At 36.4% G+C, this 13,119-nt stretch overlaps 2 protein-coding genes across 2 annotated transcripts; one reads left to right on the top strand and one right to left on the bottom strand.

Moving 5' to 3' along the window:
* Nucleotides 1–5,824: 5,824 nt before the first annotated feature.
* LOC147548140 (uncharacterized) lies at nucleotides 5,825–6,604 on the bottom strand. Its single transcript, XM_086667994.1, has one exon. It carries the CDS (start codon nucleotides 6,602–6,604, stop codon nucleotides 5,825–5,827), a length of 780 nt encoding a protein of 259 aa, XP_086524120.1.
* A 3,474-nt stretch (nucleotides 6,605–10,078) lies between these two features.
* On the top strand, nucleotides 10,079–11,113 carry LOC147548139 (uncharacterized). Its single transcript, XM_086670242.1, has 2 exons — nucleotides 10,079–10,423; nucleotides 10,704–11,113. Exons 1-2 carry the CDS (start codon nucleotides 10,132–10,134, stop codon nucleotides 10,967–10,969), a joined length of 558 nt encoding a protein of 185 aa, XP_086526368.1. The 5' UTR covers nucleotides 10,079–10,131; the 3' UTR covers nucleotides 10,970–11,113.
* The last annotated feature ends 2,006 nt before the right edge of the window (nucleotides 11,114–13,119 follow it).

The raw sequence follows: 13,119 nt of genomic DNA, 5'->3' as shown, positions 1-13,119 counted from the left end.
GCGAATGCACTTCAATGATTTTCCTGTCTCCCGTTCTACCATGTTGTGGAAATTCTTGAAAACCGCAAGTACCTGATCTTTGGTCTTTATGGCATTTGCCCAAACTTTCCTGGAAGCATCATCTATAAAAGTAACAAAATACAAAGCACCACCAAGTGTTTTGACCTTTAAAGGTCCACAAACGTCAGAATAAACGAGCTCTAAAACACTGGATTTTCTTTCAGATGCATTCCTTTGAAAGGATACTCTATGTTGCTTTCCTACTAAACAATGAGAGCAAGTGTTTAAATTTATACCTTTTACGTTCTGTAAGTCTTGTCGTTTAGCAAGGATTTGAAGTCCTTTCTCGCTCATGTGCCCGAGTCTTCTATGCCAAAGATCAGTGGAAGAATCTTTTTCAACTGCATTCAATTCTCCTTTACACAGTTTTACTTGAGTCCTGTATAAAGTACAACACTTCTTCCCTCTTGCTATCACCATTGACCCTTTTGTGAGCTTCCACTTTCCATCACCAAAGTGACTGTGGTACCCTTCATCATCTAATACTCCGGTAGAGATTAGGTTATATCGAAGATCTGGTATATGCCTCACATTCTTAAGAATCAATGTACTCCCTGTGCTCGTCTCAATTTTCACTTCTCCAATTCCTACGATTTTTGAGAAACCTAAGTTTCCCATCCTGACTTTGCCAAGGTCACCAGTTCTGTAAGAGTTAAAGAAATCCTTACATGGAATAGCATGATACGAAGCACCTGAGTCCACCAACCATGTTGTTTCTGGTTCTGACTCAGTCATACTTAAGCAAGTGTCTCCACAACCTGAGAGTAAGATAATGTCATCACCTGAGGCAACTGCCGCAACATTATCTTGTTTTTCATCATCCTTTTTATTTTCCTTCCTTGGGTTCCTGCAATCACTCTTGTAATGACCCATTTTTCCACAACCAAAACATCTAACTTCTTTCTTTGGTTTTGATCTCCCTCTTGACTTATCACGGTTATGAGGTTTTCTACTTTTACCTCTCCCCCGTCTTTCTGTAACAAGTGCCTCTGAATGAGACTCATCTGACGATGATTTCCTTCTTGTTTCTTCATTCAACAAACTACCTGTTACGTGATTCATACGCATTATGCCATCAGGAGCAGAATTGCTAAGAGACACCACCAATGTCTCCCAACTATCTGGTAAAGAATTTAGAAGAAGTAAGGCCTGCAACTCATCATCCAAAACTAACTTCATTGCAGAAAGCTGGTTTACTAGACTTTTCATCTCATTCAAGTGTTGAGCAATTGAGGTTCCTTCTTTATATTGTAATTTTCCTAGCTTTCTGAACAAGTAAGCCTTTTTGGCAGCTGTCTTCTGATCATACAATTCTTCTAATTTCCTCCATAGACTATAAGCGGAAGTCTCCGTCGATACATGATGAAAAACACTGGGTTCTACCCATTGTCGAATAAATCCAACAACTTTACGATCTAATACCTTCCAGTCTTCTTCATCTATCTTCATCGGTTTTGTACCGTGATTTTCAATGGGTGCAGCTAGGTCTTTGCAGTATAACAAATCTTCCATTTTTGCTTTCCACATCAAGTAGTTTTCTCCATCTAAACTAATCATGCGATTAGTATTCACTTCCATATTTCTGAACAATAAATCCAACCTTAGCTCTGGTACCACTTGTTAGGAAAAATAACCTAATTAACTTGTTCAGTAATATGAAGATAAACGATGCGAAAGTAAAAGTAAAGACACCAAGATTATTTAACGTGGCAAAAAACCCCTCCAAACTAGAAGGTAAAAAACCACGGGACCTAGTCCAGAAATCTTCCACTATAATTAAATAATGGTTTACACAATTCTTCAAGATGTGTAGAAACACTCTTGGACAACTCTTCACCAAACCTATGGTGGATAAACTGAACAAAGAAACAAAGAAATCAAATCTCTTACTCCTTAGGATTTGAACAAATCCTAGATTACTAAAGGTTGAAGAAGATAACCACAAACTAAATTGTTTCACAAGATTAATAATCTTCTTTTCTTCAAACCAATATTCTGCTCTTTCAATCTCTCTTGAAAGAACCACTTCAGAAATCTCTCTTTCTCTGACTTCTCTTTGTTCTGGAAGTTGTTGTGTATAATCTCTTCCCTTTCATTCCCTATTTATAATAATAAATAAGGAGGTTTACCAATAGAAATAGGAATTCCTTTTTAGGCTTGAAAAAATAGAAGTTTCTATTTTTTCCCCAAACAAGGAATAAGGGAAATCCTATTCCAACTAGGAGTCCTTTAATTATAAGGAGGGACCCCAACAGCATTCTCTTGGAGCATAGGTGAAGATAATGTCTGTGAACTGAACTTTCAAAGCAAAAGATTATTTCAAAATCTTTGACACCGAACTTCTCTATAAAACTAGGGGGACTGGGGAGTGAGTGATGCAACTATCCAAAAGGTGAGTCAAATAGAGAAGGGCGAAAAAAATGATGTTAGATCTTAATGTCAAAGTCATGAAACAACACAAGAACATAACTAATTGTGAGAGAGTTAGAAGAGAAATGCTATCCTCACTCGGACCAAGACATAACTTTTACTTGTTCAAATAACAATTAAGGTGAAGTAGGATCAGGAACTATGAATCTATAAAGAGATTCATTTTGCAAGTTTGTTATTACGGGTAGTTCCTACAAAGGATCGGATTAATGACGTATACAATACTTGAATTCTAGATGTAGAACAAGAGAGATGACGGGTCCCTCTTTGCGAGAGAAAGATACAGAGAGAAGAATTATGAGACTCTAAGAGCATCTCCAATGCAAAACTCAAAAGAAATTCTAACTAGTTTATGTGTCAACTCTCAATTGAGGTTCTCTTTCCTATATGGCTAACTTGAGTGTCTCCTACAAAAGATCGGACTAATGACGTATACGATACTTGAATTCTCGATGTAGAGCAAGAGAGATGACGGGTCCCTCTTTGTGAGAGAAAGATACAGAGAGAAGAATTATAAGACTCTAAGAGCATCTCCAATGCAAAACTTAAAAGAAATTCTAATTAGTTTATGTGTCAACTCTCAATTGAGATCCTCTTTCCTATATGGCTAACTTCAGTGTCTCCAATTCAAGTCCTTCTCCAATGCAACAGTCTAAAAAATTCTAATAGTTACACATGTCACACATACAAAAACCGTAAACTTCTCTCTCTAAAAACGCTTTCTGTTCAAAACAAAAAATCGCATTCTCTAGAGAATCCCACTGAACCTTCAGCGGATCAGATCTCTTTCGCTTTCAATGTTTTTAGTTTTTTTTTCTTTTAGATCTAACCTAAATTTTTTGGGGTGACAAAGAGTAAAAGAAAAATGAAAGAAGATGTTGGCATGGATACAAGTTTCTTCTCTCATTAAAAGTCACCTCGATCTTCATGAACAAATGAGACTATCTTCAAGTAGTGTTGGTTTTCCTATATCTCTTCTAGGGTTACTAAATCTGACCGAAGTCAAGTAGTTTGTTCAAATTATCAACCCTTTCTAGGGTTCACCTTACAATAATCATCACTTTAGATTTCGGCATCAAGAAGAAAATACTACATGAAGAAGAAGATACGACATGAAGAAGAAATTTTGACATCAAGTAGAGATGAACAAATGAATCTGCGACAAACCATGAAGAGAAGACATCAAGAAGACAAAATTGTATTCGATCAACAACCTTCTTCCACAAACTCATCAAATTTCAAAATTCTCCACTAATTGTTGTGTTAGATGTATAGTAACGTTCACGACCTTTAGGGTCTCTTTCGTGATCTTTAATTTGTGACCTTTAGGGTCTTTTTATTTAATTTTTGCAATATTGTACTTCTTTCCCTTCATGTTGTCTTTGCCTATGTTAGTTTCATGTTTGTTATTTACTTTAGTAAATCCATGTTGTACTCAAAGGAGTCAAAACACTCAAAATCATGTAATGTGTTGGATTGTATTTCTTCGTGTGAATGAAATTCTGGTTTAGCTAAAAGAAAAATACATTTCATAGGAAAAAGTAGTTCAAAGAGATCCACTTTGTATTGGTCCTAAAATTAAATTTGATGACTTTAACACTTAAGACTCTCAAAAGAGATCTCAAAAATAGAGTTTCTAATTGAGACATCTTAAAATTAAATGCTTCCCCATCATTTTAAGATCTCATTTGAGTCTTGCATTGGAGAAGTTTTTGCTTAAAAAAACAACTCGAAAATCCCAAGTGTCACTTAAGATTTTAAGATTGAGTCTTGCATTGGAGATGCTCTAATTGATTGAAAAGAGAAAAAATTAATTTGTTGACAAGACAAAAGAGATGAAACTTAGTTTTAGCTGTGTCCTGCTACTCCTATACTTGATGTCGGTCCATATTGTTTAGTGACTTCAACTTTTTATCGGGAATTTTCATGACTTGTCCTCACATGTCAGGTATAGTTGCGCTAAAATAAAAGTTAGTTTTTGAACGCCGGCCATCCAAATCTTCGATAAATTCTTCCATGCAATTAAACTTCAGAAAGTTTTATAACATCGACTCAACTCGTAAAAATAGACGGACAATATAGAATAATCGTTGAATTCTACATACTACATTCTATGGGTATAATTAGTAAAGTAGCCCTTTTATGTAGTGTTGGAAGTTATTTATTCATAAACCATTTCTAAATGAAAGAAACTTCTAAACATTTGAAATTTCAGAATCTCCAAAGACAGAAAAGGGTCGAAAACCTATATAATTATAAACTTGTTATTTTAAAGGCTAAAAAATAGAATTGACCTACAAATGAAAAATTCATCATGTGTTTGCTTAGAATCCCATTTTAGATCAAAAGATATTTTTCACTCTAGTTTGACGCTTCGTGGTACTAAGAGCATCTCCAATGCAAGACTCAATCTTAAAATCTTAAGTGTCACCTAGGACTTTAGAGTTTTTTTTGAGAAAAAATCTCTCCAATGCAAAACTCAATTGAGATCTTAAGTTGATGTGGAAGCATTAAGTTTTAAGATGTCTCAACTAGAAACTCTATTTTTGAGATCTCTTTTGAGAGTCTTAAGTGTCCTAGTCATCAAATTTAATTTTTGAACCAATAGAAAGCTTTTCTTTCTCAACCACTTTTTCCTATTAAATGTATGTATGACATGTGTATCTATTAGAGTTTTTTAGAGTGTTGCATTGGAGAAGGACTTGAATTAGAGACACTCAAGTTAGCCACATAGGAAAGGGAATCTCAATTGAGACTCAACACATAAGCCAAATAGAGTTTTTTTAAGTTTTGCATTGGAGATGCTCTAACCTCGTCTAGTACTCTCGGTTGCCTCTCCATCACAATATTAAGGCCCAATGTGAAAGTACATTATGTTAAACGTGGGTTACACTTCTTTAAATTTCTTGTGATCAGTGGACTAATTAAACTAAGCATTTGTGATTACAAGTCAAAAGTTTTGTGAGTAATTAAGTGCAACTAAAATTTGGGAGAAAACTTACTACCTTTGCCATTATATCATTGCCTGTCTGCCCACCCCTCACCAACCCAATACATCTCTCCTCTTGACTTTGCTTTTGGGTGCAAAATATTTTCCACAATCAAACCTATAAGTCTTTTGAGGTCAAACTTTTACAAAGAGAAACTACTACAACAATTATATCCATGGCATTTGTCAATTCTCAACGAAAGGTACTTTTTTTTTTGTTAAAGAATGACCAATTACATATGTCATCAATTTTTAAGATGCTACTGCTAAACTTCTTTCATATACCCATATAGTCCTACTCCTACTACATTTTTTTTTTATGAAATAGGCCCAAGCCTAGCTTTATTAATAATTTATTTGAGCAAACATGGCTTTATCACTAGCCAATTGGCTTACAATGCAACTCAGAGGTTCTAAGAGCTCCTGAGTTGTGTTCAAAGCAGAATTAAAAGCAAGGTGCGCTAGTTTATGCGCTACTTGATTAGCATTACGATTACAATGAGTGAATAAACAATCTTGGATAATGGAGCTCGCTTCTTTTATTTCTACCATTAATGTTCGTAGTTCCCAAGGGGCGTCATCATCACTTGCCTTACAAGCTTGTATCACCGTCATCGAATCACCTTCAATGATGAACTCGTATTGGTACAGATCCGTTGCAATTTCAATTCCGAGTTTAGCAGCCTTTGCCTCGGCTTCTAATGGTGAGGAGGCTATTGTGTTTACTGTTTTTCCTAGAACAAAATCTTCATTACCATTCCTACAGACAGCAGCTAGTCCTGCTTTCCCTTCCTTGTAAGATGCGTCGAAATTAACTTTCATTTTTTCTTTGCTTGGGGGGGTCCAATTTGGTAATGTAGCAGGTATTTCATTCCTTCTTGTGACCTCCGATAATTTTGTGATCGTCGAGAAGTCATCTAACATGATTTTCGCTGAATTTATGATGGAATAACTACATGTTGTAATCCCTTCGAAAACCAATTTGTTCCTGGCTTTCCACAAATGCCATAAGACATATAATCTCAATGCAATAACTTCTTCTTCTTCTTCCCCTACTAACCATTTACACAATATCTCTGTGAATTCCATGCCCCCGTCCAACCGGAGATTGAATGGACTCGCCATCCATGTTTCATGAGCAATTTGACATGTACGGAAGATATGATCGATATCTTCATCATCTGACTTACATAATCGACAAGTCCGAGACGCTTGGTATTCTATCGTAATGCTCTCTTCATAGTGGGCAATGCATTTTGTAATATCCTCCAAATAAACATCTGAGCCCTTGGTGCTAGTTCAACCCGTGTCCACACTTTTCTCCATTGGAGATCATAAGTCAGCTCCATTCTATTTGACGATGAAGGTCTCTCTTTGGCGATAGATTTATACAACGATTTTGATGTAAATTCTCCTTTCTTCGTGAATACCCAAATCATTTTATCTTTCACACCTAACTTTGCTGCTGGTAGTTTTATTATTGCTATTGCAGAGATGGAATCAAAGGTCGCCTCAATCAGGTTCGTTTTCCATCTACCATCGGTATATTTTAAGTCACTTACATAAAATAAGTCTTTCACCATAGTCTCTTCAGTCTTCTTTCCTGGTTTGAACCCTCGGATATTCGGTATCCAAGGGTCATCCCAAATCCTTATGGTTGTACCATCCCCAACTGAAAAACATCTTCCTGTTTCGATAGACCCCGCATTTCCATTATTCCTTTCCATGTAGTTGTGTTACTATTACGAGGTTTATGTTTCCAAACGTCTTCGTTCTCTAGGTACTTTGCTTTTAATAATATAGCCCATATAGATTCTGGTTCTGAAAGAAATCTTCATAGTAACTTTCCCACCAAAGCTTCATTAACTATACCCATATTACGAATACCCAGTCCTCCCTCTTTCTGACTTTCTTGTAGTTTCTTCCAATTGATGTAATGCATCTTGGATTTATCTGTATCATGCCCCCACCAGAAATTTCTTTGCTTCTTTTCAATTGATTCCATTACCCCTTTGGGTACTAAATTTGTCGACAAGAAATAAACCGGAATAGAAGATAATTCACTTTTTAGGAGAGTAGTTCTTCCTGCATGGGGTAAGGTACTTCTCTTCCACCCCAGTAACTTCTTGTCTATCTTTTGAGAAATAGAGTCATATGAGGCAATCTTATGCTTTGGTTGCAGTAAATATCATCTGCTTTCATCTCTTTTACCGCGAGCATTTTTAATACTAATTCTCTTTTGACAGGATTGCAGTTCTTGCTAAGGTGAATAGAAGACTTGCTATAATTTATAAGCTGTCCGGAGCACCGAGCATATAAGTCTAAAATTTCTTTCAGTCTCTCCACATTAGCATTCCCTGCTTTTCCAAAAAAGAACAAATCATCTGCAAACATAAGGTGGCTGATGGTAGGAGCATACCTGTTAATTTTCAGCCCATTATATAATCCGGTGGATTCTGCTTGATCCATCACTTTTGTCAGAAACTCCGCACATAAAATAAATAGGTCAGGACTAAGTGGACAACCTTGTCTTAATCCTCTCTCACTTTGAAATAGACCCTTAGGTCTTCCATTCGTTAAGATGGAGAAAGATGTCGTCGATACACAATTCATTATTAAAAAGTGAGTATTAGCCACAATACCATAACGTTTAAGAACCGAACTCAAGAATCTCCAATCCACTCTATCATAGGCTTTTGCCATATCAACTTTTAAAGCAAAAACCCCCTCTTTCGCCGATGTATTCGCTATAGAGTGAAATTACTCCTGCGCTATAATAATATTGTCAGAAATCTGACGTCCGGGTACAAAAGCACTTTGCACCTGCGATATTAATCTCCCAATAATCAGACGGATTCTATTTGTTAAGATTTTGGTGATGATCCTATACAACACATTGCATAACGAAATTGGTCTGGAGTCCACTGGTCTCTCCGGATTTTGTACCTTCGGAATAAGAGCTATAAAAGTATGGTTGAGAGAATTTGGTAATATCCCTGTAATGAATATATTATTAACTTGTGATGTTACCTCATCACCAATAATGTCCCAAGACTTTTTGTAGAATGATACCGAAAACCCATCCGGTCCAGGCGCCTTTCCTGACTTCATGTTCTTTATGGTTCTCCATATTTCATCTTTTGATGGAGGCTCACTCAACAAAATGTTCTCTGTAGCTGATAATGGTCTACTTGATAGTTCAATAGGTGGGTTTCTCATATGATGAGGAATTAATTTGATGTTGGCCTTTTCATATGAGAAGGATGTTTGTGTATTTCAACACACAAAAAAAGTTGTTTTTAACATTTTAGATATATGTTAGTCGCCTAATTTAAACCAAGAATGAAAGAGACAAAAAAACCTAAAGCCCGACAAGTTATATAGCCTAAATTACAAGGATAAAAATTTAATGGCAAATTGCTTCCACCGAGACTCGATCCAACGACCTCATGCACTTAAGAGGGTGTCCAACCATTGCACCAAAGGGCGATGGACAACTAACTATCTAATTGTTATACATAGTTACATAAATAACAAAATATTTATTTGGGAAATATGTGCAACTAATTATGTAAGATGATTAATTTAATTTGTTCGTGATCAACCTTGAATTTTTCTTTTAATATTAATTATTTAAATATAACAAAAACTTATATAAAATATTGCTACTAGGAGTGGATCGGTTTTCATCACCAAATCTTATTACCGTCCCATAACTGATTTTGATTTTGCCTCTCATTGTCGTCTCATTTACTAATCATTCCCTACTTTGTCCCATTAGAGACAGTACATGGTAGGAACCGTAGGTGATAGGCCGAACCGGTTGTAAGTTGTAACGGTAGTTGTATTGTAGAATAAATAATGTTGCTTTTAGGAGAGCTTTTAATTGCCTTTAGAATTAATCAAAATTCATATAGCATGTGTTTCTTGTAAAGGTGCACACTCTAAAGAACTCACAAATATTTCATTAAAAAAAAAAAAGAACTCACAAATAAGATCTACTTAAACATTTTAAACTTTTGATCATTTTCATATACCGACCATTCAAAGCAAAATATTTCCTATAGGCAGGGTAGAAAAATCTTATTTTGTTACTTAGTTGAATCAAATATCTAAGTTGATCACGTTCAGAAAACTCAGAAAGACATCCTACCATACCAGAGTCTTTATTATTGAACGGTTCGATTATATAATTGGTTAAATGTAGTGAAGTTCGGAGAGTTGATTCGGTAGAGGCATTTCGGTTGTAAACTCATCGCACACCTTTTTGCATTAATCGTTATCCGGCTATGCAACTAAGTCTGTTGTAAATTCGTTTCACACCACACCTAACAGAATCAGTTGGTTTTTACTATGCTAATTTTTTTTCCCTAGCATATAAAATTGACTAGAGCACTTAGGTAAGTCAAAAATGAGAGGAGCACAGGAAGAGTGATCATGAGTTCTTACAAGTTGAGAGAGTGAAAGAGAGAGATTTCTTTTTCTGGCCAACCCACCAAAGAAAGAAAGAACTAACCAATACCAGTAATTTGGCCTTAAACCACAATATATTGGCTGACTTTCTTTCTCTGAGTATGCTATATAAACCCCATACTTCCCCAGTCATTCTCACATTCAGTCATTCATCAGTTTTCATTTGAATATCATCAAAGATGGGTTCTGGATTCATTAGTTTAGCTCAAGGACTTTTTCTCCTCCTAGTAGCAGCTTCTTCAATGTTGGTCTCAGTACTTAGTTTCCCTAATAACTACCCAAACATGCCCCCAAATTTCCCCAACTGGCCACCAAACCCTAACCCTAACTGGCCTCCCATTTTCTCTCACAGACCCCCAAAACAGACTCACAAAATAATCAATGTTGGTGGCTCCGATAACTGGCGCTTTGGCTTCAACTACACTGATTGGTCTTTCCGCAACGGTCCTTTCTTTCTTAAGGACACGCTCGGTACGTTTATTGCTACATTTAACTAACTATTAAGTGTCATTATATATGTTTGTGTCATAAATGTGGAAAGTTGAATCTCCACGTGTTAAAAGTAAAAGTTTGTTTTAAAAACTTTAAATTATAGAGTTAGACGAAGAGATTCAAGATAAAAAAATAAAAAAATGTTTATATCCGAACGTCAATCTGACAGTCACGTTATAAAAATCCCTCCTATTTATATAAAAGATGTTACTTCGTTTATTTGTACAATTGTGTTTATCTATGTTGTTTCGTTGTGTAGTGTTTAAGTATGATCCACCAAATAGCACGACTTTCCCTCATAGTGTGTACTTGGTAAGAGATTTTTGGAGCTTCCAAAGGTGTGACTTGAGAAAAGCAAAGATGATTGGAAATTTGACTCAAGGTGGTGGTGATGGATTTAAATTTGTACTTAAAAGGTGGCAACCATACTATTTTGTTTGTGGAGAACGTAATGGTGTCCATTGCAATATTGGGATGATGAAGTTGGCCGTTTTTCCTGTTCCACGATGGCCCTATGCCCGTTGATGACCTGGCTGATAGACACGTACTTGAACACTTTCTTCGATGTAATCACTATGTTATTCTCATTATGGTTAATAATTAGTCAAGTGAATGACAATACCAAGTATCAATAAGAGAGTTTTTTTTTTCTTGCAACTAAAAAGAATAAAGAGAGTTTTTTTTTATATATGTTTCCATTTTGTTATCATGTTTTTCGTTTTAATAAAGACATTTATTATGGTTTGTTGAAGTTTAGTTTATGGATTGTGAGAGTAGCTAAATACATCATAAACTCTAGGTCTAGGTTCTATGTATGTTAATCTCTAGGGGATGGTAACACCGAAAACTTAGCTTATGTGGGATAGTAGAAACAAAGGTATTGGAAAGAAACATGAGGAGGGTCCAACGAGGTATAAATCCTTTTTGGTCTTATTTTGATAATAATGAAGTAGGGGCGGAGGGTCGGATTTGGCTGACATGGGACCCCAATATTTTGACAGTTCAACATATCCATACTTCTTCACAATTAATTGTGGTTCGAGTTGTCTGGAATGACAAGTTATTTATGTTGGCTATTGTTTACGGACATACCTATTTAGCAGGTAGAGCTCTCTTATGGGCTGAAATTGAAGCATTAGTTACTCAGTTTGAGTTGCCTTGGTTATTCATGGGGGATTATAACTCCATATTGTTCGCGGACAATAAAATAGGAGGTGATGAGGTACGGCCATGCCACTTTGCTGATTTCTTAAACTGCACCCAAAATTCACAGCTACTAGATTGTCCGTATTCGGGTTATCGCTATACTTGGACGAATTCCCAAGTAGGGTCCAGAAACATTCTCTCAAAACTCGATAGGTGTCTAATGAATATCGAGTTACTTGATTTATTTCCAGGCGTAAAGGCTACATTTCTCCCGCCAGGTTTGTCAGACCATTCACCTATGGTGGTTTCACTAGAAGAGATAAACCATTTAGGTAAGAGGCCCTTCAAGTTTTATAATTGTTGGTTAGAGGAGCCAGGTTTCGTAGATATGGTCAGTGAAGCATGGACGACACAGGTGCAAGGTAACCCAATGTATCAATTGGTTACTAAACTCAAAGCTTTGAAGAACAGAATCATCCAATGGAGGGGAGCCCGATTCGCAAATATGCCAAATCAGATTGAATCAGCAAAAATACATATGTATGAATGTCAGGAAAGGTTATTTGATGATCCAGTGAACCCAGAACTAAGGAGAACAGAAAGGGACGCAGTTCGATCATATGTTACAAAGTTGTCAACTGAAATGTCTATGAAAAAACAACAGTCCCGCATTAAATGGCTATGTCTAGATGATCAGAATACATCATTCTTTCATAATACAGTAAAGGAACGGAGAACCCGAAACAATATAGTTATGATACGTGAGGAAGATGGTGTCGAAGTGACTGATTTAGATGTTATCCCCGGAAAATTTGTTGATTATTATACAAAATTGCTGGGCACAGAAGTGCAAAATGACGAAGAAGAGGATATTTTGGCTAGTTTTGACTTCCCACATACTCTTGACACCACTGCAGCTCAGTCCCTTGATAAATTGGTAGATGGGAATGAAATCTTAGCAGCTTTATCAGCAATAGGCTCTGAAAGAGCTCCGGGACCAGACGGTTTCTCTTCTCTTTTCTTCAAAATCTGCTGGCCGGTAGTGGGTATTGATTTCACGAGAGCTATTCAGTGTTTCTTTCAATCAGGCCACCTACTCAGACAGGTGAACTCAACCTTAATTACTTTGATCCCAAAAGTACCTAATCCTTCTTCTTTAAGTGATTTCAGGCCGATCTCATGTTGCAACGTCATATATAAGTGCATCACAAAGATTCTGGCGAATCGGTTAAAACTTTATGCTTCCTCCCTAATCAGTGAAAACCAGTCGGCTTTTATATCAGGCAGACTAATCCAAGATAACATCATGTTGGCTCATGAATTGGTCCGGGACTATGGTAAATCTATGGGTCTAGACAGATGCACGGTAAAGATAGATCTTCGAAAGGCATACGATACAGTGCGGTGGTCTTCTTTGTTTAGAATATTGAAGAAGTTTGGGCTCCCTGATAGATTTATTGGTTGGATAAAAGAATGTGTTTCTACACCACGATTCTCGGTGATGGTAAATAGTTGTGCTCATGGTTACT

The sequence above is a fragment of the Eschscholzia californica genome, unplaced genomic scaffold (assembly GCF_041429995.1).
Source record: "Eschscholzia californica isolate CP2 unplaced genomic scaffold, dmEscCali1.0.p SCAF_3, whole genome shotgun sequence".
Taxonomy (NCBI): domain Eukaryota; kingdom Viridiplantae; phylum Streptophyta; class Magnoliopsida; order Ranunculales; family Papaveraceae; genus Eschscholzia; species Eschscholzia californica.
The sequence above is the reverse complement of the archived record's forward strand: the minus strand, read 5'-3'. Positions and strand labels throughout refer to the sequence as shown.